The sequence below is a fragment of the Protomyctophum bolini genome (assembly GCF_963924005.1).
Source record: "Protomyctophum bolini genome assembly, chromosome: 22".
NCBI lineage: Eukaryota > Metazoa > Chordata > Actinopteri > Myctophiformes > Myctophidae > Protomyctophum > Protomyctophum bolini.
The window spans coordinates 26877609-26903275 of record NC_137883.1 but is presented as its reverse complement, the minus strand read 5'-3'; the positions used below and the strand labels follow the sequence as shown (position 1 = coordinate 26903275).

At 41.8% G+C, this 25667-nt stretch overlaps 3 protein-coding genes across 9 annotated transcripts in view; 2 read left to right on the top strand and 1 right to left on the bottom strand.

The window, feature by feature from the left end:
• cdk5rap2 (CDK5 regulatory subunit associated protein 2) overlaps window positions 1-9836 on the top strand; it is a 55990-nt gene extending 46154 nt beyond the window's left edge. For 5 of the 6 annotated variants that reach the window (XM_080756701.1, XM_080756702.1, XM_080756704.1 and 2 more), the window contains 5 exons: window positions 1856-2118; window positions 2488-2637; window positions 6689-6827; window positions 7243-7289; window positions 7491-8527. In XM_080756701.1, coding sequence (XP_080612827.1) covers window positions 1856-2118; window positions 2488-2637; window positions 6689-6827; window positions 7243-7289; window positions 7491-7550 — 659 coding nt within the window. In that variant the 3' untranslated portion in view covers window positions 7551-8527. Of the gene's footprint in view, window positions 1-1855; window positions 2119-2487; window positions 2638-6688; window positions 6828-7242; window positions 7290-7490; window positions 8528-8561 lie in introns of those variants that run through there. The other variant, XM_080756703.1, reaches the window with a different exon arrangement.
• Window positions 9837-10185: 349 nt separating this feature from the next.
• saraf (store-operated calcium entry-associated regulatory factor) lies at window positions 10186-18808 on the bottom strand. 2 transcript variants are annotated; one of them, XM_080755864.1, is made up of 7 exons: window positions 18581-18808; window positions 16986-17170; window positions 14956-15145; window positions 14355-14636; window positions 13214-13442; window positions 11300-11397; window positions 10186-10643 (listed from the first exon to the last, which is right to left on the bottom strand). In XM_080755864.1, the coding sequence occupies exons 1-7, from the start codon at window positions 18642-18644 to the stop codon at window positions 10618-10620; spliced, it is 1074 nt and encodes a 357-aa protein (XP_080611990.1). In that variant the 5' UTR covers window positions 18645-18808; the 3' UTR covers window positions 10186-10617. The 2 variants fall into 2 exon arrangements, with proteins under 2 accessions (XP_080611990.1, XP_080611991.1); XM_080755865.1 differs by having other exon boundaries at window positions 11300-11394.
• Window positions 18809-20436: 1628 nt separating this feature from the next.
• Window positions 20437-23244, top strand: LOC308309733 (uncharacterized protein; the record flags this gene model as incomplete). Its single annotated transcript, XM_080755650.1, has 1 exon — window positions 20437-23244. One exon carries the CDS (start codon window positions 20437-20439, stop codon window positions 23242-23244), a length of 2808 nt encoding a protein of 935 aa, XP_080611776.1.
• Window positions 23245-25667: the final 2423 nt, after the last annotated feature.

Below are 25667 nucleotides of genomic sequence, written 5' to 3'. Positions count from 1 at the left end.
ACAGATTGAGATATACTAAACTTTATTTTTTTTTAATAATATTTGTTTTATTTGGAAAGTGCAATACAATACATATAGCATTTTTACATATGACACAAGAGCAGTTCCCAAGATTTCTTCTTTTTTTTCCCCACCCCTCTTCCCTCCCTCATCCCCCCCTCCATGTGGCACCATCTCCAATGTCTCTGTATAGTCCTTTTTCTACATATGACATCAAGTCCACACTCAAACAGGGACAGACAAGGCAATATCACTTCAGGTTGTACATTTCAGGAGGACAAAAGTAAAAGAGTGGGCGGAAAAAGACTAAACTGTACTTTTATCCAACTTTTGGCCTACTAGAATCAGAATCCCAAATTGTTCACCACCTTGATCAATTCATCAAAACATTTAGAGATGTACAAATAGACACTTCTATATAGTCAAAGAACAGAACAGGAATTCATCATAAAGGAGGTAATAAGGGAAAAGAAACATACAGTGAGGGGAAAAAGGGGTTCTGATTTTACGGGGGCCAGTTTCGAATTGCAGCCGTCCGTAGGTGCCCTTTGAGAGCAAGATGCTGTACTCTGTCGTCGACCCTAAGCCATTCCAGCCTGTCAAAGTGGGCAGGGGTGAAGTGGGTTCGGGGGGTGAGGCCAAGTAGGAGCCTGACCAGTTTGTTTTGGGAAGTCTGGAGACTTGTTTTAAGGGCCTTTGAGGTGCTGTGGTACCAAGAGGTGCATGCATAGTCGAAGAAACCTTGCACGAGGGCTCCTGTTAGGGTCTTCAAGGTGTTTTTGTTGACCAGTGAGGAGATCCTGTAAAGGAATCTTGTTCTTTGGTTGACTTTTTTGATTACGTTGGTGGCCATTTTATCACCGGAAAGATTAGCCTCCAGGATGGAACCTAGGTAGGTAATTTCATCTTTACGTGTGATAATACTGTCACCGACTCTAACCAAGAAGCCTAGCTGAGATTACTATTTGATCCAAAGAGAATGGATTCAGTTTTTCCCAGGTGTAAGGATAGTTTGTTATCAGCGAGCCAGGTGCAGATTCTACTGAGTTCAGAGCTGAGGGCCTTTTGAACCTGCAGTTTGTTCCTGTCCGAGACCAGCAGTGCTGAGTCATCTGCGAACAGGAACAAGTTGCAGTCACAAGCTGATGTCATGTCGTTTACATATATTAGGAACAGTAAAGTATGCTTCCTTGTGGAACGCCACAGCTCACTGGGAGGGGAGGGGACAGTGTTCCGTTCACCTCCACCATCTGTTCTCTCCCCTCCAGGTAGGATTGCATCCAGCTCACTGATGTGCTATCAAAACCAATAGCTGTTGTTCACGGTGTCACAGCCAGCATCCACCTCGTGTTTTATGTGGTCGCTCAAATAGAGGAGGCATGTGTCAGTGGAGTGGGATGTTCTGAAACCAGATTGGAACTCGTACATTCATTTATTAGTGGCAAGATACTTTTCAACCTGTTCATAGACTCTTTTTTCCCATCACTTTCGAGATGGAGCTTAGAATAGAAATAGGGCGGTAGTTGCCGGGTTCTAATTTACTCCCTTTCTTGTGCAGGGGGGTTACTTTGGCAAAGATGCGCATGACATCATCATACTCGGAAGTTATGCGGAGGAACGCCTACTACTGAGTGGCAAAAAAACTACTTTCTGGCCTTGACAGCCAAATACATCCAAACAGCAAAGTCCTATCTCATTGTATTAAACAACTCACTTTGCCACTCCATTTGCCATTCACTTTATGCATGCGCATACCTTCCATTGGGAATAACGCCTTGAGATGAACAATCTCATTTTCAAGGGGGTCCACAAAGAATACATAATACATAAATGTTTTCTGTATATTGTGTTGCAGAAGCGAAGCGGCAGGCAGACGACGGCGGCTCCCAGTACAGCGGCGTCAGCTCTGAGGAGAGCGCTCGTCCGTCCCGCCTGGTGCCAGGCCACCGGCTCTGGGCCGACCGCAACGGGCGGCACGTCGTGGCACTGATGGAGGACCACAGCGCGCTGCGCAAACAGATCTGCGAAGGCCGCAGGCTCACACGCAGCATGGACACGCACCTGCAGGAATGTCTGCAGCAGCACGCCCTCAAACGGCATGACGACTCTGACAACAGGGTAGAGTTATTTTTATACATCTTTTCAGTGGTGGAAAAAGTACTCGTATGCTTATGTAAAAAGTAGCAATACTACGGTGTACTCCGTTACAAGTAGAAGTCCCGCATTTAAAATGCACTCCAGTAAAAGTGCAAAAGTATCGGCATCACAAAGTAAAAGTACTGATATTGCAGAGTAGTCCCATATCGAAAATTCTAAATGTTTACACAATCTTTTGAAAATGGCCAATCTGCTATTTTCAAATGAACGAAATGTAAATAGGGTTGAATGGTTAATGGACTACTCCATGGATGTGATGTAGGTATTTAATGGACTACTCCATGGATGTGATGTAGGTATTTAATGGACTACTCCATGGATGTGATGTAGGTATTGGATCCACAGCAGCTGAAGAGTTTGTCCATCAGTGTGAACACCATGCAGCAAGTCCTGGAGGAGGCTGGCCGACTGCTCAAGCTGGTCTGGAGAGTCTCACTGCCGGCTGTTCCCACAGCCGGGGACGGCAGCAACAACCAGCAGGTAGTCAAATACACACACAAACACACACACATGCTCACAACGTGTCACAGTAAATCAGGCCTAATGATGCGACACTGATGGATGGCTGCAGCGGAGCCCCAGCATAAGCCTAATCTTTCTTAACCATAAAACTAAAAACACCCATCATTTCAATGATGTTGCTCATCCAGTGACTGGAGCACCTGGAAGTACCCTCTTCTTCCAAGCAGGCTCGGCACTAAGGTTTCAAATGGTAGAACCACGCACAGTAGCGTTTTAAATGTGGAAATTCTTGCAATCCCAGATTTGACCACCAGGCGGTACTGTATGGTCTCGACCACGGTTGAAAAATTATGATGATAACAGATGATGAGTTGTGCAGCACAGATCACATTAAAGATGAATATTCCAAAAACAATAAAACGTCCATTCACGTATGTGAAAAAAATAACACCTGTGTGAACCAAGTGGTGCAATCCCCCCCCCCCCCCCCCCCTCTCTCTCTCTCTCTCTCTCTCTCATTAGAGACACAGCACTACCCCTCTCTCTGTTTCTGGCGCCCCCTTCTGGTATAAATAAGTAACATACTCAGGCTCAAAGACACACACAGGTACACAGGTGGACAAAGCTGGATGTAGAAGTGGTTGCACCACTTAAAAATTAGGAAACTAGGGGAGGTACGCTATAGTATGCCGTACGATATGGGCTATAGCCCATGGTCCAAAATGATGAGAAACGAGGCTAACTTTTTTTTTCAAAATTTCAAAAAACATGGGCTATAAACCCATCGTTTTTGTCATTTCGTCATTTTTTTCAAATCCTCAAAAATGATGAAAAACGGCGCGCTATAGTATGCCGTACGATATGGGCTATAGCCCATGGTCCAAAATGATGAGGAACGAGGCTAACTTTTTTTTTCAAAATTTCAAAAAACATGGGCTATAACCCATCGTTTTTGTCATTTCGTCATTTTTTTCAAATCGTCAAAAATGATGAAAAACGGCGCGCTATAGTATGCCGTACGATATGGGCTATAGCCCATGGTCCAAAATGATGAGAAACGAGGCAAAGTTTTTTTTTCAAATTTTCAAAAAACATGGGCTATAACCCATCGTTTTTGTCATTTCGTCATTTTTTTCAAATCCTCAAAAATGATGAAAAACGGCGCGCTATAGTATGCCGTACGATATGGGCTATAGCCCACGGTCCAAAATGATGAAAAACGAGGCTAACATTTTTTTTCAAAATTTCAAAAAACATGGGCTATAACCCATCGTTTTTGTCATTTCGTCATTTTTTTTTAATCGTCAAAAATGATGAAAAACGGCGCGCTATAGTATGCCGTACGATATGGGCTATAGCCCATGGTCCAAAATGATGAGAAACGAGGCTAACTTTTTTTTTCAAAATTTCAAAAAAATGGGCTATAACCCATCGTTTTTGTCATTTCGTCATTTTTTTCAAATCCTCAAATGATGAAAAACGGCGCGCTATAGTATGCCGTACGATATGGGCTATAGCCCACGGTCCAAAATGATGAGAAACGAGGCTAACTTTTTTTTCCAAAATTTCAAAAAACATGGGCTATAACCCATCGTTTTTGTCATTTCGTCATTTTTTTCAAATCGTCAAAAATGATGAAAAACGGCGCGCTATAGTATGCCGTACGATATGGGCTATAGCCCATGGTCCAAAATGATGAGAAACGAGGCTAACTTTTTTTTTCAAAATTTCAAAAAACATGGGCTATAACCCATCGTTTTTGTCATTTCGTCATTTTTTTCAAATCGTCAAAAATGATGAAAAACGGCGCGCTATAGTATGCCGTACGATATGGGCTATAGCCCATGGTCCAAAATGATGAGAAACGAGGCAAACTTTTTTTTTCAAAATTTCAAAAAACATGGGCTATAACCCATCGTTTTTGTCATTTCGTCATTTTTTTCAAATCCTCAAAAATGATGAAAAACGGCGCGCTATAGTATGCCGTACGATATGGGCTATAGCCCACGGTCCAAAATGATGAGAAACGAGGCTAACATTTTTTTTCAAAATTTCAAAAAACATGGGCTATAACCCATCGTTTTTGTCATTTCGTCATTTTTTTTTAATCGTCAAAAATGATGAAAAACGGCGCGCTATAGTATGCCGTACGATATGGGCTATAGCCCATGGTCCAAAATGATGAGAAACGAGGCAAACTTTTTTTTTCAAAATTTCAAAAAACATGGGCTATAACCCATCGTTTTTGTCATTTCGTCATTTTTTTCAAATCCTCAAAAATGATGAAAAACGGCGTGCTATAGTATGCCGTACGATATGGGCTATAGCCCACGGTCCAAAATGATGAGAAACGAGGCTAACATTTTTTTTCAAAATTTCAAAAAACATGGGCTATAACCCATCGTTTTTGTCATTTCGTCATTTTTTTTTAATCGTCAAAAATGATGAAAAACGGCGCGCTATAGTATGCCGTACGATATGGCCTATAGCCCATGGTCCAAAATGATGAGAAACGAGGCTAACTTTTTTTTTCAAAATTTCAAAAAACATGGGCTATAACCCATCGTTTTTGTCATTTCGTCATTTTTTTCAAATCCTCAAAAATGATGAAAAACGGCGCGCTATAGTATGCCGTACGATATGGGCTATAGCCCACGGTCCAAAATGATGAGAAACGAGGCTAACTTTTTTTTTCAAAATTTCAAAAAACATGGGCTATAACCCATCGTTTTTGTCATTTCGTCATTTTTTTCAAATCGTCAAAAATGATGAAAAACGGCGCGCTATAGTATGCCGTACGATATGGGCTATAGCCCATGGTCCAAAATGATGAGAAACGAGGCTAACTTTTTTTTTTCAAAATTTCAAAAAACATGGGCTATAACCCATCGTTTTTGTCATTTCGTCATTTTTTTCAAATCGTCAAAAATGATGAAAAACGGCGCGCTATAGTATGCCGTACGATATGGGCTATAGCCCATGGTCCAAAATGATGAGAAACGAGGCAAACTTTTTTTTTCAAAATTTCAAAAAACATGGGCTATAACCCATCGTTTTTGTCATTTCGTCATTTTTTTCAAATCCTCAAAAATGATGAAAAACGGCGCGCTATAGTATGCCGTACGATATGGGCTATAGCCCACGGTCCAAAATGATGAGAAACGAGGCTAACTTTTTTTTTCAAAATTTCAAAAAACATGGGCTATAGCCTATAACCCATCGTTTTTGTCATTTCGTCATTTTTTTCAAATCCTCAAAAATGATGAAAAACGGCGCGCTATAGTATGCCGTACGATATGGGCTATAGCCCACGGTCCAAAATGATGAGAAACGAGGCTAACTTTTTTTTTCAAAATTTCAAAAAACATGGGCTATAACCCATCGTTTTTGTCATTTTGTCATTTTTTTCAAATCTTCAAAAATGATGAAAAACTGCGCGCTATAGTATGCCGTACGATATGGGCTATAGCCCATGGTCCAAAATGATGAGAAACGAGGCTAACTTTTTTTTTCAAAATTTCAAAAAACATGGGCTATAACCCATCGTTTTTGTCATTTCGTCATTTTTTTTAAATCGTCAAAAATGATGAAAAACGGCGCGCTATAGTATGCCGTACGATATGGGCTATAGCCCACGGTCCAAAATTATGAGAAACGAGGCTAACTTTTTTTTTCAAAATTTCAAAAAACATGGGATATAACCCATCGTTTTTGTCATTTCGTCATTTTTTTCAAATCCTCAAAAATGATGAAAAACGGCGCGCTATAGTATGCCGTACGATATGGGCTATAGCCCATGGTCCAAAATGATGAGAAACGAGGCTAACTTTTTTTTTCAAAATTTCAAAAAACATGGGCTATAACCCATCGTTTTTGTCATTTCGTAATTTTTTTTAAATCGTCAAAAATGATGAAAAACGGCGTGCCATAGTATGCCGTACGATATGGGCTATAGCCCACGGTCCAAAATGATGAGAAACGAGGCTAACTTTTTTTTTCAAAGGGGTACCTTTACCCCCCCCCCCCATAAAGTAACCTGTAAAGTCGATCTCTGCTCTTGTGGTCTCAGGATGAGTTGTTGAGGAACGAGGTCTCCAGGCTGAAGAGCAGGCTGAGCCAACAGGAGAGGATGCTGTGTGGGGCCGTCAAACGCCTGCGGACCACCAACCAGCTCAAAGAAGGAATGGAACGTGTCATCATTGACCAGTGTATGTAGACGGACTTTTATCAACCACTTATATATTTAGTTGACTGGACTCCCTCAGGCCTCTATACTAGTCCCTTACTTTTTACCCCTCTACTCCAAATCTCTTGGGTGTCGTGTTGCAACGCATTGTTTTGTGAGCTTGTAGATCGGCTATTATGGCTGTTAGGGGACACGAGGCCTTAAAGGTAGGCCTATTTTAACAAAAGAAGTCTCCATGTCGCTCCAGCTCTTATTTAACAGAAATAGCATAGTGAACTCAGACAGGATAATAAAAAATAAGTGAAATTGGAAGTGGTTTGGATGCCTAAAAAAGTATCTCGTAATATCGCTTAATATCAGGTGTTTACTTGTACTACCTATGTGCATAGTTGCAATTAAAAGCATTTTGGTGTTTTCTGTGTTTGTTTTCAATATAGTGGCAATAACCCATGGAGTGTTGAAGAAAGCCAGAGGAAATCTAGAGGTGAGCCAAAATTCAAACACATTTCACACAGTGAAATACTTAGTGCTAATTTAACTGTACAGTGTACATCTCGTTCCATTTGTACTCTCTTCTGAGTTAAACTAACACTGGGATGTTCAAATGCTATTTCGTGAGATTGTAGCCAGTCTTCATTGAGTGCTCTCTTTTCTCTCATTCTTATTTCATGTGAAATCATTGTAGACAAATTACTATCCCCTCTTTGGGCTGAAAGGCCCATGTGAAGGATCAGAGGAAGGTTAGTGTGTGTGTGTGTGTGTGTGTGTGTGTGTGTGTGTGTGTGTGTGTGTGTGGCACAGGGTTGCAGTGACGTGATGCATGATTCTTACCCGTTGTGTTGCATGGTACACTTTTCCAACACTTAGCCGTACATGCCTTTCCAGCAGTAGTTTGAGTTGGATATATTGACTTGTGAAAATGATCTTGTTTGGAGTTTGTGTGACTCCGTATTGGCCATATCAACCAGTATTTCAGGAGCATGACATGTATTGTGTGATTCAAGGATTTTTTTTTTTTTGTAATATCAGATGATATCAGCATGCTCAGCTCTGTGGTAGTGCAGTGGTCTGGAAATGCACAGATTTCCATCCGTATTGGTTCCTTGAGTTCAAGGGCCACTAGACAACATTCAGCATCGCCATCATTTCGCCCATCACCCCAATCTTGTAGTCTGCAACATTATAACATGATGGCGGCCTTATAATATACTCACAGTAAGGTTGAAAAAAAGTACCTTACCCAACCATCATATTAAGACCAGAGGTAACTGGACAAATAATTCTGGATTTGTAGACGTCCCAGCAAGATTATTAATTGTAAAATCTGTGGATGTATTTTTTTGTGTTATCTAGATGCCCTTTAACTTGTATTGCATAAAGCTGCATGTCTAGTAGAGTAGAAGTGGTAGTTGGTGTGAATGCTGGCATTGTACACAGTGAAGTCCTCAGTGTTACAAATTATCATTTGTACTAACTCTGAAGGTGTGTTCACACCTGAAGATTTTTCTTTCTTTTTTTCTCTTCTACTTCTCCTGCTCGTCATCGTTGGTAAAGAAAACATTCAGTATTTTGGATAGGATTTTTACCCTCTAGGTTACAAAAACACCCAAGTAGATGTATTTTCCCATCTGAAGCGAGAACACTGTGGTGACGGATCGCTACGTCAGCATCGCCCAGTTCGCCTTGTTCGTGCCGCTTTATGTCACGCGTCCGCTATATAAATGCACCATTTACCATAACCTTTTTTCTTTCACAGGAGGTCCCAGTCAATGGACAATGAGACACGATACAAGTCCTCAGACTGAGGACACGAGCGTCCCTGTCCCCACGTCAGCCCAGGCCACTGCGGGCGATCCCAACAGTGACGGCTCCTCCCACAACTGTGACCGCTCCTCCCACAACAGTGACGGCTCCTCCCACTGCAGCTACTAGATGATCTTGACCCTGATTTGTACTTTGTACTGTACGCGCAGGCAAATAGCGACTACTACAGTACTTTCAAGAAGCAGATGGGACAGTGCAGACCACCGTACGACGGAATTTAGAATTTGCCATTAGTCTACCCTGCCTTTATGCAGTAGCTACCGATTGACCTGCCTTTCTGCCCTGCTGTAAGACTGTCTATCTGCTTGGGAAATCATACTGTAATTGCACATGATCTGATATACTTATTTTGGGTACTGATTGATAAATTGTTAATTTTAGTCATGGTAATGTTTATGTAAAAAAAGAAAAAGACTGTTGTACATATCAAAATTCATGCAATTTGAGTATTTCTTTTACAATTTTTTATATGACAGTTATTTTACACAAAGATGTATTTTATTACTGTTTTCTTTTGAAGTTTCCTGACAATTTAGTTATGTTTAATATGGTTCATGGCTACCGAGTGTACTGATGATTCCGTGCAAATGCAGTAAACAAAACAAAAGGGGTTTGCATCAAGGTGTCTTCTTTCTTGAATTGTCATTACATTTCATTCAGCTTAATTCACAATAATGATCAGGGTTTTCAACGATTAACAAAATAAATTATGAAAATCATGAAAAACAACATACAGTGCCTTTAATCAGTGCCGCAATTTCCGCAATTTCCCAAATTTCCGCAATTGCTCCGCAATATTCCGCAATTTCCGCAATTTGCAATTTCTGCATTTTTCAAATTCCGCAATTTCCGCAATTTTCCGCAATTTTCCGCAATTGCTCCGCAATATTCCGCAATTTCCGCAATTTTCCGCAATTGCTCCGCAATATTCCGCAATTTGCAATTTCTGCATTTTTCAAATTCCGCAATTTTCCGCAATATTCCGCAATTTCCGCAATTTCCCGCAATTGCTCCGCAATATTCCGCAATTTCCGCAATTTTCAATTTCTGCATTTTGCAAATTCCGCAATTTCCGCAATTTTCCGCAATATGCAATTTCTGCATTTTGCAAATTCCGCAATTTCCGCAATTGCTCCGCAATATTCCGAAATTTTCAATTTCTGCATTTTGCAAATTCCGCAATTTCCGCAATTGCTCCGCAATATTCCGCAATTTTCAATTTCTGCATTTTGCAAATTCTGCAATTTCCGCAATATTCCGCAATTTCCGCAATTTTCAATTTCCGCAATTTCCTCAATTTCCGCAATTTCCCAAATTTCCGCAATTTCCGCAATTGCTCCGCAATATTCCGCAATTTCCACCAGAAGTACGACACCAGTGCCTTAGCTTTTGTGTATTCAACTATTTGGGTAACATGTGAGCTTTATCCTCCAATTCATTTAACACATGCACAATACCATCGTATGATGAAGTATAAAATAGGGCTTAATATGGACTGTGAATAATACATCACTTTGAAATATTATTGGCTTTGTAATAATAAATTCATTCAGAAAAAGGTTCATGAAAACTTTATCAAATCCATCAAAGCAGGTCAAACAGCATAAACAACACAGTAAAGCATGAACAGTATCACTTTGAATGGATATATATTTTAACTTCAATAAAAATACACAAAATAGATAGCAACACCGCAAAAGAGATAAAATAAAGAATTTAAAGATGGTCATAAAGTATCTACATGGACGTTATGTATTATTAGTAGTAAACACATTTATTTTCACACAAGGAGTTATTGGATGCCCATGTGTAATAAAGTATTTTGTCTTAACAACAGACTCCTATTTCTACCCAAAGGAGACTGTGTAATCCAAATGCTAGCCCATCGCAACAGTGTTTCAATGGTTGGAGTTGGTGAGGAGGACAGATGGATAGCTAGCTGGCCATGTTTCTTGGAAGTTCTCTGTAGAAAAAGCTTCACCCAGTGTCTATCTTCTCTTGGTTCCTCCAAATCCTGTAACACAAACAGTAAATAGTTTGTCTTTAGAAAGAAAAGTGTGTTGTGTGTAGAGGTGATGAGGACAGTCTCTGGAGCCACATGTGACCCGTCATGGTCCCTGCGTCTTCCCACAATCTCACTCCAACACTGTCTCCATCTTTCCTGCTGTATGTTTCTCTTAACAGTTTCTCCTTACATTTCAGCTTTCCTTTTGTCTTTTCTTTCCTACGCAGTCTGCCTCACATTTCCGGTGCCTATGCCAATAAGTGAAAGATTGTAGCAAAAATAACGTTTGAAAAAGTTACAGAATGCCCTATAACACTTTAATTGCCCGGGGTTATTTAATCCATTAAATTATAGTGCCCAGTCGATTTATAAACAAGGACCATTTTTACCGACATTTCTTTCGTTGTCGTCAGCTAAACAGGGGAGGAACATTTTCGATGACGTCTTGGGCGAAACACCCTAGAGATTTTGTCAGATATGTGACTGTCTATTTCTGATAGAGTTATTTGATAACGTCTGCGTTTGGAGAAAAACTAAATATTGTCTTACTCTTTGGATAAATGAGTACAGTTCCACATCAGTTGATGCATCATATGCATAACATTTCCGCGGGGGGGGGGGGGGTGTCTTTTCCCGAGTCAACAGTCTAGGTTTAAAGTGGTTACCTGATGCGGTGCGTGTCCCAGTGCTGAAGGTGGGAGCAGGTCCAGGTCTGCTGTCGGTAGTATAGTGGGTAGTGTTGTGGCCGTAGGGTTGTCTCCTGCTAAACAAAACCACAAAAAAGCAGCTCAGAATATACAGAATGATTGGAACTAGAACGCCAATGTTCAGACTATCTGCAGTGAGCGAATTCAAGTTGAGACATTTCTTAAATTATGGTGGTGGTGTTGTTGTTTTAGTTTTTTGCATATTTAGCTTTATTTTCCACCCTCACATGGCTGTGAGTTTGGACAGAGAACAAAGGACTACAGCGTTTGAGTATAGCCCATGTTTTTTGAAATTTTGAAAAAAAAAGTTAGCCTCGTTTCTCATCATTTTGGACCGTGGGCTATAGCCCATATCGTACGGCATACTATAGCGCGCCGTTTTTCATCATTTTTGAGGATTTGAAAATATGAAAAAAACGATGGGTTATAGCCCATGTTTTTTGAAATTTTGAAAAAAAAAGTTAGCCTCGTTTCTCATCATTTTGGACCGTGGGCTATAGCCCATATCGTACGGCATACTATGGCACGCCGTTTTTCATCATTTTTGAGGATTTGAAAAAAATGTCGAAATGAAAAAAACGATGCCCATGTTTTTTGAAATTTTGAAAAAAATAGTTAGCCTCGTTTCTCATCATTTTGGACCGTGGGCTATAGCCCATATCGTACGGCATACTATGGCACGCCGTTTTTCATCATTTTTGAGGATTTGAAAAAAATGAAAAAATGAAAAAAACGATGGGTTATATAGCCCATGTTTTTTGAAATTTTGAAAAAAAAAGTTAGCCTCGTTTCTCATCATTTTGGACCGTGGGCTATAGCCCATATCGTACGGCATACTATGGCACGCCGTTTTTCATCATTTTTGAGGATTTGAAAAAAATGAAAAAATGAAAAAAACGATGGGTTATAGCCCATGTTTTTTGAAATTTTGAAAAAAAAAGTTAGCCTCGTTTCTCATCATTTTGGACCGTGGGCTATAGCCCATATCGTACGGCATACTATGGCACGCCGTTTTTCATCATTTTTGAGGATTTGAAAAAAATGTCGAAATGACAAAAACGATGGGTTATAGCCCATGTTTTTTGAAATTTTGAAAAAAAAAGTTATCCTCGTTTCTCATCATTTTGGACCATTGGCTATAGCCCATATCGTACGGCATACTATAGCGCGCCGTTTTTCATCATTTTTGAGGATTTGAAAAAAATGACGAAATGACAAAAACGATGGGTTATAGCCCATGTTTTTTGAAATTTTGAAAAAAAAAGTTAGCCTCGTTTCTCATCATTTTGGACCGTGGGCTATAGCCCATATCGTACGGCATACTATGGCACGCCGTTTTTCATCATTTTTGAGGATTTAAAAAAAATGTCGAAATGACAAAAACGATGGGTTATAGCCCATGTTTTTTGAAATTTTGAAAAAAAAAGTTATCCTCGTTTCTCATCATTTTGGACCATTGGCTATAGCCCATATCGTATGGCATACTATAGCGCGCCGTTTTTCATCATTTTTGAGGATTTGAAAAAAATGACGAAATGACAAAAACGATGGGTTATAGCCCATGTTTTTTGAAATTTTGAAAAAAAAAGTTATCCTCGTTTCTCATCATTTTGGACCATGGGCTATAGCCCATATCGTACGCGCCGTTTTTCATCAAGTAAACCTGTGTGCAATTGACCATCATCGGCATCAAGCAAAGGAAATTGGATCAACTGTAGGGAATGTCGATCCACCATGAGCTGCCATTTAGACAGCATGAGAACATTCACTAAATTAAACATTCCCCTCCATATTTACATACATACGGAGAGAGAAGGATAGATTCCAACTTTCTCTTTGAGAAAATCCTTTCTATCTTGCAATCTATCTAACCTCTGACTTCCAAACAGGTATCCCAGCATTCCTCCTGTCCCCATCCCTGTCCAGAAGCCACCTCCAGTTCCTGCGGAAGAACGGCCTCCTGGGTAATGTTGTCTGTTGCTGTAGTCACTGTGGAAGCCATAGCCTGGATTGGCACCAGCATAGCCTGGATTGGCACCAGCATAGCCTGGATTGGCACCAGCATAGCCTGGGTTGGTGCCAGGATAGGCTGGAGGAGGCCCTAGGATGGATATAACAATATAACACAACATAGGAAGTAGAGCTGGAGCTGGCAGAGACTAAAATGTTGAGGTTCTCCCTGGGAGTAACAAGGATAGATAGGATCAGGAACTAGTACATCAGAGAGGGACAGCGTATGTTTAAGCAATAAGCCACGAGAGGTCTCAGGTTACCGGGTATTTTACACTGGCTGGGGGCGTAGGCAGACCCGAGGCGCAGCCGAGGGTCTTCTACCCCTCAGCCAGTGTAAAATACCCGGTAAGCTGGGGCCTCGAGTGGCTTATTGCTTTTCTAAAACGGTTACAAACATAATAGCAATATAAAACTATTGAATTCACAAAAGTAGCTACGCTTTGCGCTACCAGAGCGAGCCACATCACTTCCTTGTTGTGCTCGCAAGTAGGCTATGTGACGGGAGAATAGCGCTTGATGTCTTTACGGGGCTGCCTGGAGCCACACATTCACAGTCATATGAGCCGGGCGGTGCTTAGACGCCCGCACGGCATGGGCTTGTAAGTCAATGAAGCGCTCCCCTTCCCCAGTACTGCTAGAGATGTAGAGATCAGCTGCGAATGATATAAAGTGATTGAAGGTGTGGATTATGGGTGAGATTTACACCGGTCACGTGACGGTAACCAGCCAATCAGAATCAAGTATTGGGACTACCCGTTTTAGAATAGATGTTTTGGCGATAAAGCCAGAGTGGCCAGACTGAGATGGTTTGGACACGTATAGTGAGCATTTTGGTAGAAGGATGCTGAGGTTGAAACTGCCAAGCAGGAGGCCTAGAGGAAGTCCACAGAGGAGATTCATGGATGTAGTGAAAGAAGAAGAGGCAGAGGACAGGGTCAGAAGGTTTGTGCACACACACAACAAAAGCTGGACTTATCTCATCATCTTCTGTGCAACCTACCAGTGAAGTCTGGTTTGAATCCAGGAGGTGGGGGTCCTGCAGAGTTTCCGGGGTTCCCATCTCCCGGGTAACCTTGGCCTCCGTGTTCCTGTTCCCTGGGAGTGCCGTTTCCACTGAGGAAGAGTGTGTAGACGCCATAGGCTATCAACAGCAGCAAAGCCACTCCCAGCAGACTGCCAGTGTCACTGCCCTCCGATGGAGAGGAGCTCTGCTGTCTCTGTTGACTGTCCTGGTGATGATGCTTTTTGCCAGAGAAGAAACTGGAAGCAAAGTCCCCCAAACCTGAATGAAATACACACATAAAGAGAGAGAGGCAGCATCATCAGACATCAATTAAACCCTAGTATTCCCTCTAGTCTATACAGTACCAGATATCTACACAGAAAGGAGCATATAATAAAGCCTACATCTATTTATTTTAAGAAAAGGATGATTATGACCAGAGCCATAGAGTAAGACAGAGTTGCGACATTGAGGGGGCAGAAAACAGCCCAGTTACTAGGTTTTCTTTTAGTTTCCATTTAGTTTTCGCCTGTAAAAAAAGGGTGGTCGACGAACATTTCTTTTTGTCATACTTTTAGTCGGCGAAATCAACCCCTACCCCCAAATGAGGAGCCAGCGCCGCCGGCATTTTGTCCCCTCTTGCGTCCCTCCTCCGTCAGCTCCAGGGTGTACTCCAGTCCACAGGAGCCCTTCAGGATGTAGGGATCGTCTGCATGGCTGTAGCCCTCACAGCTCACCTCGATACGACCAAACCGGTACGCATTGTCCATGTCCGTCTTACACTCCCACTAGGGGTGGGGGGGAGAGAAAAGGTAAAAGGTACGTTTCTCTGTAACGAATAGAGTGAATGGAGAATAAGCAAAATGCACAGATGGAATGAATGGAGAATAAACAAAGAGAACAGGTGTCGGTGATGATAATACTGTAGATATGACTGTCAGTAGTATCTGGAATTATATGATAACAACATAGGCTATAAAACCCAGTATTCTTCCAAAGTTCAACATCCTTTTAACCACGACATAGACAGAGTGCACCAAATGTGATCTTTACAGGTCCCCTGTCCTTTACAGGACAAGTATTTAACCAATACTTGACAATTGACAATTTTACAATATCCCAGTGGTTCCCAAAGTGGGTCAAGGCCCTTATAGCCCATGTTTTTTGAAATTTTGAAAAAAAAAGTTAGCCTCGTTTCTCAGCATTTTGGACCATGGGCTATAGCCCATATCGTACGGCATACTATAGCACGCCGTTTTTCATCATTTTGGAGGATTTGAAAAAAATGAAAAAATAAAAAAACGATGGGTTATAGCCCATGTTTTTTGAAATTTTGGAAAAAAAAGTTAGCCTCGTTTCTCATCATTTTGGACCATGGGCTATAGCCCATATCGTACGGCATACTATAGCACGCCGTTTTTCATCATTTTGGAGGATTTGAAAAAAATGAAAAAAAACAAAAAACGATGGGTTATAGCCCATGTTTTTTGAAATTTTGAAAAAAAAAGTTAGCCTCGTTTCTCATCATTTTGGACCATGGGCTATAGCCCATATCGTACGGCATACTATAGCACGCCGTTTTTCATCATTTTGGAGGATTTGAAAAAAATGAAAAAATAAAAAAACGATGGGTTATAGCCCATGTTTTTTTTAATTTTGAAAAAAAGAGTTAGCCTCGTTTCTCATCATTTTGGACCATGGGCTATAGCCCATATCGTACGGCATACTATAGCACGCCGTATTTCATCATTTTGGAGGATTTGAAAAAAATGAAAAAAAACAAAAAACGATGGGTTATAGCCCATGTTTTTTGAAATTTTGAAAAAAAAAGTTAGCCTCGTTTCTCATCATTTTGGACCATGGGCTATAGCCCATATCGTACGGCATACTATAGCACGCCGTTTTTCATCATTTTGGAGGATTTGAAAAAAATGAAAAAATAAAAAAACGATGGGTTATAGCCCATGTTTTTTTAAATTTTGAAAAAAAGAGTTAGCCTCGTTTCTCATCATTTTGGACCATGGGCTATAGCCCATATCGTACGGCATACTATAGCACGCTGTTTTTCATCATTTTGGAGGATTTGGAAAAAATAAAAAAACGATGGGTTATAGCCCATGTTTTTTTAAATTTTGAAAAAAAGAGTTAGCCTCGTTTCTCATCATTTTGGACCATGGGCTATAGCCCATATCGTACGGCATACTATAGCACACCGTTTTTCATCATTTTGGAGGATTTGAAAAAAATGAAAAAATAAAAAAACGATGGGTTAAGGGGTTCTTGAGGGAGTTCCAGGGGGTCCCAGGCTAAATGATAGATACTAGTATAAGAACCAAATGGACCTTACCCTGATTTAGACCAACCCAGGGCCCATTTGGTTGGCAAGTTAAATTAACATTGATTGTACTATTTTTACACTATAAATCGGGGTTCCAGAGATAGAAATGCCATTAAATGGGGGTCCGTAGGCCGGTAGCCTAATGCATGTCAAACTGGGGCTCCTTGAAAATCTTCTCTTATGGGGGTCCCTGACCTATTATTTTCAAATGGGCTAATAAGTGTCAATTTGGGGGTCCTTGGCATGAAAAAGTTTGAGAACCACTGACCTATCCACCCGTCCATCCCTACCTGTGCGTCGACTCCATCCCAGCCTTTATTCACACACTGGACCACTTCGGGGACAAAGGCCCCACAGCCGGCGGAGCCTCCAACACATTGGAGCTGGAGGACAGCGCTGGAGCGGCGGGCTGCGGTGTAGCGACCCTTATAGAGGGTCAGCACGTTGACGTCACGCAGTAACACACTGCCTGGACCTGGGGGAGAATGAATGACACAGGCTGGTTTATAGCGGTCAGTCACTGGCTGTTTAGTAGGGCCGCAAATCACTACAATCACTACACCTGTGTGAAGTGAGGGGCGCTCATATCACCATACGTCACAATTTTAGTCGACTAATACTATGACGAAAAATGTTCGTCGACAACCTTTTTTCAGACTACTAAATGGAAACTAAATTAAAGGAAGCTAGACTAAAACTAAGCCTAAATATATCGACAATTTCGTCAACATATAAAAATTAGATTAAAATTATAGGGAGGGACTAGTGTAGAAGAGATAGTTCATTTATGTAGATTTCAGCATTTAACCAAGTGTAAAATGAGCCATTATGACAAAATCAAGGCCCATCAAAATACATTTTAGCAGACTAAATAAACTGCAGATTTAGTCGACAAAAATCGTATGATATTTAGTCGACTAAAACTAGACTTAACATTAAACCATTTCAGATGACTAAGATATGACTAAAACTACATTAAATTATTTATTTTCTTCAAAAGAAGAAATCAACACTACTACTGTACGTCGTTACCAAAGATGGTCGTAAGTTCAAGATGGTCAAGGTAATGGCATTTATGGCTGAGCATTATGACAACAATTCTCCAAGGAAAGGAGTCATCATTTCATATGTGAAAAATGAAATATTGACAACTACATCATATTCTTTCTCTCCCTCGACACCAACAGTCAGTTTAATAAGGGAAACAATTTCCCCAAATCGTATCGTCTGACTCTGTTGCTTTCAGTTTAACCCGTGATATTTATTCAGAATACTGATTACAGTGAATAAAGACATGAAAAAATAAAGACTTTCTTTCGGACATGAATTTGGTCCACAAATATTGTGTGGTCACACTTTAAAAGTGATGGTGCCTCATTCCTATTGCTTCATCACTTCCTGCAGGTTCCTCTCAAAAGAGCCATGCTCACTGTCAGCTTGCCCTCAAGACAACAGACCTGTCAGAGGCACTCTCTCAGTAGTCAGTCCTATTATATCTGTGAAACCCACACACTTTGTGCCAAGGTTCATTTGGCCAATTTATTGGTAATAAAAACGTTTTAGAAGTCATTCACTTTTCACTTTAGAAATGTGCAGATACCATAGTACGTACTGTGCACGACGTATACTGTATGCTGGTTTACGGTTGAGTGAGAAATTATTGTTGCTCATTAAGATAATCATTTTGGGAACCCTCAGTTAGTGGTTCCAAAACTGAGGGGTCCCTCATAAAATGATCATGATTAGCTTAATGTTATTGGATTGGATACTCCGACACTGTCTGAGTAGGCCTACAAGTGGTTCATATTATTATTTTAAATCAACGACAGTCTCCCCAGTTCAAAATGGGACTCGTCTGAACACGGAAACAATTTAACTCACTCACCTTCATTCCAACTCTTGACGTGAACAACAAAAACAAACAAAAGAAATGTGATAAATCCCTTCATTGTCGGTTTTTTAAGATTCCCAAAGCGGCTTCAGATATGAGCCAATTATTATCTGTGTATAATAGTAACGTTGTTAAACGAGTAACACAAGATATGTGAAGGAATTGTTTACATATAAAATGTCATCGTCGCTTCCTGATGAAAGCGACTGAAAGATTGGAACTATTTCCGGGTTACGTAATCTATTTTGGTCGACATCGACCAATCGCGTACGGGCACGACGCTCCTATGGTATCAATTCAATTCAATTCAAAGGGCTTTATTGGCATGAGAAAACATACGTTTACATCACTGTCCCTCTGGTGGACAAAGTCAAGTAGCGCATATAATATGCTTGTATTCTCCAGAGCAGTGGTTCCCAAACTGTGGTGCGGGAGCACCTTCTAGGCCGGGGTGCGCGACATGAAAAGGCTAATGGTGGTGCTATGTTTATTTATTTATTTATTAATTTATTATATAGTAAATATATTAACATACTGTATTATTATATAGTAAATATATTAACATACTGTATTATATGGCAAGTATATGCATAATATAGCCTATGCTGCATATATATTGCTGCTGTGCTGTCATTGTCAAATAATTTGCATAGCCTACGTACTCTGTGCAGTGACAATACATTTAATCTAATCTAATAATTCCACTCGCAGGTAAAAAAAAACAGTGTGTTTGTGTTTGAAACAGACAGCTAGTGCTTCATATGATTTAGGGCCTTAATGATGAAAACACAATTAATGGATATCAGCTGTTTAATATTTTCCAATAATTAGATATAATATAATTAGAGTTATGATGCATGACAGTCACATGATACTGTGCACAAGGATGCTAACGCACACCAAAGTCCTTTCTTGAAAAAGCAAGAAAGTGGCCGCACACGCCAATAGCCAGAGTGCCAATACTTTATTAGGACGCAGCAGGTTAAGACATATGAATCCAACGTTTCGGCGGTAAAGCCTTCATCAGGTTATCATAAACAGATTATAACACTGCATGATTGGGATATAGTTATAAGAACTATAAATCACACTTGTGTGAAGGGAGGGGCATCCATCACCGTGGCTGCCACATGACGTCATGGAGGAGCATGAGTTTTTGGGAAATGATTATGAAGCATATATTTTACTTTTAGAAGCCTGCACAGATGGCAGGGTCAGTTTCATTCATTGCAGATTCACTGCCACTATACTTTATGAGACATGAATGCAGTGTGTAATTAATTGTATATACAGTAAAACGAAACCAGTCACAAGATGTAATGGTCACAGAATACGGGAAAGCTCGCCTCAAAACAGTCTGAGAACTTTGATTCTGTGAAAATATATATATATTTAATTATAATCATATAATTAAATGTAATACTACCATACTACAGTTAAATACATACGTACATATACTATAATAAATACCCTTTGTTTAGTGGTTTTTATTTTGCATTTATTTCACAGAATCAAATGTTTTATGGGCATGATTTACCAGGATCCTGGATGGCTTGATTTAAGGCTTAAAATAATTTATATAAATATTTGTATAAATCTCTATGTGTCTACAGTCTACGGCAGTTGTTTTTCTACCCCCCCCATGACGTCTGTATTACGTCACACCGAGGCATATAACAACATCCACTGGCATGTCGTTGTTGTGTCATTGTACAATGGAGACACCGTACAGAGTGCTAATAGTTAATTAGCAGTTCTGAAAAGCCTACGTATGTGAAACACGATTTTGTAATTTGTATATAGTCCCGTATTTTGGTATTTTACACTAATAACAAAATAATTCAGTTGGGATGATACGCCCTGCGGTGCAGAGGATAGACCACATGGAACAGATAACCCCCGAGACGAGAGCTAGACATGAGATTCAGGTGATGTACAAGGAGACCTACAATGTGATCAAACACCATTTAGAGACGGTCAGAAAGGAGATGTTTGTAAAGCAGCAGATTTGGGATAAGGAGAAAGCACAACTGGTTGAAGAGCTGCGGGCGTCGGCTGAAAACCTATTCTCTGCAAAACAAACAATCAAAGCTATGGAGAAACAGTGTGTAATGAAAGAGTACAAGTTCCGCACAGTTGGAGAACTCCAAAAGAGGTTGGAGGAGAAGGAGGAAGAGATTAACACTCTCAAAAAGAGTCTCTACTGCCTTCATCTGGAGGACTACAAGATGGGCCTGTCTGCGAAAGACAAAGGCATTGACATGATCAATCAAGTGGAAGTGTTCACTACTCTGTTCAAAAAGGTGAGCAGCTCCCCAGTTGTCCCACAGCTGTTGTCCATCCTACAAACGTTGCTGCTGCTAGACCCCGGGCGATCTGATGTCTGGCAGACCCTGGAAACTCTAACTATTAGAGCCATCATGCTGCCCCAAGACTCTCAGTTAAAATCCTGTGACATGAGCAATCACCTGGAGGTGTTTACTACTCTGTTCAACAAGGTGAGCAACTCCCCAGCCTCCGTACAACTGTTGTACATCCTACAAACATTGCTGCTGTTGGGTCCTGAGCGCTGTGATATCTGGCAGGCCTTGGAGACTGTGACTACAAGAGCCATTTTGCTGCCGCAAGACTCTCAGGTGGAATCCTTAGACAAGATCATGCAGCACTTGATGATCTCCAATGTCAAGACCAGCGCAGATCATTATGAGGTCAGCAGACAACCGGTCAGTTATGCGGACATGGCCATTCAGACAGACCTGATGGACGAAGAGAAATACAGGCCGTGCACTCATCCACCACCACATCCACCCCCACCCCAGGGGGACCTGTACCGCAAGCGCCGAGATGCCACTGCGTTCCCCTTCGCCACACAGGTTTCCGAACAACATGAAACGTGTCTGTCAGAAGTCTACAGAGACCCGATAGAAGACAAGAAAGTCATAACTGTCAGAAGGCACCGGCCCCCTCGCCCCCGTGTCAAGCCTTTGAGTGAAGACCACAAGAAGTCTGAGGTACAGGTTGGAAAACAGGCAGAGACAGACAGACAGCAAGCCAAAGAACAGCAGGAAGTCTGCAGTGACTTGACAGATGAAGAGAAAGATAGACTTGGCGGAAGCATCAAAGCGGACTCTCCTCCACACCACGGTGATCAGGACGCAGTAGAGAGCGACCCGGAGGACCAGAGGAAGTCTGACGATGGAGAAACAAAGACCTTTGCTCCCACTGCACCTCCATCCATTCCTCTGCCTCCACCCCCACCTCCACCTCCACGTCCACCTTCAGACCAGCTTGGGAGGCACCCAAGCATAAGGATGAAGAAGCTCACTTGGCATAAGCTATTTTCTCCTCCTGCTCCTGTTTCTGATGCTCCCTCCATGTGGGGCGCAGACAGTCAGAACGACGCTTCCCTACAGCCCAACTACAGCACCATTGAGCAGCTGTTCTGTCTCCCAGTGACTGAGCACAAAGCCAAGGGGCCGGCAAGGACAGAGCCTAAAGAGATTACTTTCATCGATTCTAATAAAATCAGACAACTGTCCATATTACTGAAGCAGTTCAAATTCTCAAATGAGGAACTTGCGGATATGATCCAGAAAGGGAATCGAACCATGTTGGACGCAGAGGTGCTTAAAGAGCTCCTAAAACTCCTTCCAGAAAAACATGAGATTGACAATCTGAGTAAATTCCAAGGAGACAAAGATAAGTTGGGTAGTGTAGACCGCCTCTACAACTCACTCCTCACTGTCCCATGTTATCAGCTGAGGATGGAGTGTATGCTGCTGTGTGAAGAGACCTCTTCGGTGCTGGACTTGTTCAGCACTGAAGCCAAACTGGTGGAGGAGGCCTGCCACTCCCTCATGGAGAGCCACCTCTGGGCCAGTTTCTGCAGACATATCCTGGCTGTGGGAAACTTCCTTAATTATGGAAGTCATATAGGGATGGCAGAAGGATTCAAGATCAGCTCCCTGCTCAAGCTTAGTGAGATCAAATCCAACCAGTGCCATATCACACTGCTTCATCACATCCTTGAGCAAGCAGAGCTGCACAAACCGGAACTGTTGGCACTGCCAGATGAGATAGAGATCTGCGAAAAGGCATCAAGAGTTAGCTTGACGTATTGCCAATCAGAGACTCGTTCCTTACTGAAACGACTGAACGAGACGTCCAGGAAGGTCTCCAACTCTGTGGAAGATGTGGCAGAGCAATATGCAAAAGACATTGATGAATGCCTGCAGGCATGCAAAGGTTTAGACGAGAAGTTGACTGAGATTGACAAAAAGAAACATGAGCTGGCAGGGTACCTATTTGAAGATGCTCAACAGCTCTCCCTGGAGGAGCTTTTTGTAACTATTAAGGCTTTCCGCGCACTCTTCATCAAGGCCTTGGAGGATAACAAAATTAGGAAAGAAGAAGCAGCCAAGGAGGAGAAGAGAAAGAAGCGACAAGTAGAAGAATCCAAGAAGAAAGGAAAGAAAGCTAGAAAAATTAAAGGACTGCCTCAAAGTGAGGGCAGTAACGTACATCGCGACCGTCTCATGGCTGATATCAGGAAAGGTCTCAGTCTCAGAAAGACACGGCCTAGGTGCGAGTTGGAAAGCTCCCCTAGTGAAATACATAGAGATGAGGAAGATGAGGTAGACATCGTACACAACACTTAACACATTTTGCACCCAGAGATGGGTTAGCTTTGTCACCGAACCCAGAGGACGGTCAGTACCAACAAAGTCACCCCTAGAGGAGCTTGTCTCAACACAGAATGGGCGACGCCAAGACATCCCACTGCCACCACAGGACAATTGTTGAGTTCCAGGGACCTCAGCCATGACTAGACAGAAAGCTCTCGCTTCTATATATCCAAACTCCTATCCCATGGGGCTCATCAACCATTGTTCATGGCCCTTGGGGAGTGCCTTAGGTGGTCGCCTGTGTAATGGATATTCAGCTGTTGCGCCATCTATGTTCTATCATGCATTTGATTTGTTGGGGCGTCAGCCAATCAAATTGTTATAGGTTGCCGCTGGTTCAGTTTAGGCATACGGTTTGTTCGGAGCACCCAGCCAAACAGCGAGCACCCAGGAGGCACCGAGGAGGAACTGAAGCCCAGTTTCCACAGTGGTGGGAAGATACTTAAAACCATGCCCCACCATCCATTGGCTCTTTTGTTTGAGATTTGCATGTGTAGATTTGGCTCTTTTGTTGTATGTGGGGGTTTTGGCTGAGATTTGGCCCACCTATATGGGGCGGCGTAATGTCGGATTTTCCACCAGGGCCGAACACAGCAGCAGTGAACGTGGACAGCATTGTCCTGAAGATCTACGGGACCATTTGTCAACTGACTTTTTTGTGTGACCCCAAAGGGGGGTAGGGGGGAACCTTCTAGAACAGGGTTGAGATTATGTACGTATGCTATGCAAGCATTCTAATCGTGTGCACCCAACCTGTGTGTGTGTGTGTGTGTGTGTGTGTGTGTCTACATGAGTGTAGGCATATATATATATAGGCCTACACTCATTTAAGTCCCTATGAGCCCTAAGGTTGTTTTCTTCAACCCATAAACACATTTAGGCACACATGCTTTCAACTTCCTGAATCCTGAAATAAGCAGTGGAACGTTAGCGACCGTTTTTAAGACTTTTAGGCACTAAAAGCTGGACATAGGAGGGGCTAGTATATGTATAATTGCTTATTTCATGGTGAATTATATGGGGTGGTTTGATTGGTTAAATTAATCTTCCTAGATAGAATTATGCCAGAATTGAACTATGATCTTTCCCAAAGCATCTCCACATTTCAATCATATATTGGGTGCACATGTTCCCTGGGTATGGTCTAGTAACTCTAGTTAATTCATTTGTAATAATAACTTAGTATAGCCATACTCCTGCCATAACCTTGATGTAGTGGAGTCAGTCACAAATTCACAATTACATACTTAATCCAAATCTCATGGCCAACTGTCTTAGCCTTTATGAGTAGTTAATATGCAGTTAATGCAGGACTATACTGCATTTTCCCCGTGGGTGCTCAGGTCCCGAAGCACCCACCGAATCTGCACATACATATGCAATCAATTCACATTGGAATTGCATGTTGAGCGGTGCCTCAAAGTGCTTTTCCAAAAGCACTTTGACATCCGACTCAAATGTGACACATCAAGAAAATATAATATGCAAGACACTTGACTTACTTTGACTTATTCCTGCAGGCTCCTATAGGTGGAGAATAGCAATCGCACCCCGCCATCGGACTGTTTTGAGCAGTTTTCTTCAGCTGGGCCCACGATAATCTGTGCAAGGGGCTGTCAAAATAACTGAGTTAACCAAGTTAATTAAATTGTGAAATTAGTTTGATTAAAAACGTTACAATTAATTCATGCTTGGATGACCCGCCCTATACATCCCATAAACTCATCGACTCTGCACTATCTAGTCCTATCTGGATGGGGGGAAAACACAAGGCGGTTATTGCCATAAAAGGCTGCACAATTTACATAGGCAGCGGCTCAAATCACATAGCACGACAACGGGGTGAGACAGATTGAAGGACACAATCGTACCCCACTGGATTTGTTATAAAGAATATCATATACACAGTATATATGTTAAATATATATCTGCCCTGTCATTTCTTACCTTTCCTAAAAACAAAATACATACATACATGGATGCACCTGGGACGTATCCTCAGTGATGTATCCGAAGGTCATCAGGGTTTCGGGTCTCCCAACATCATACCCCTCACTCGGGTGATCAAGTCCCGACTTACGTCCCAGTAGCTACCCTCGATCAGTCCTATTAGGGAAAAACGAGGGGCACACAATCCGTTCCTCCTTAACTACTCTGCCGGGACTGGGAGGTACCATTCTGGCGCGTGGAAGGACTAGGCTCTGTGGGTTGACTCCTTTCCAGGCCCCTCCTACGTCTCACCAGGTCCACTCCTGCTCTCACCAGGTCAGGCCCTGTGCGTTGCACCAGACTCCCAGCACCACGCACTTTATTCAGGAATGGTGGATTCTCGAGCGGCAACGGTTCTGCAGGCTCCACCTTGCCCTTGGTGGTGCCGCAGGCTCCGCTTGAGGCTT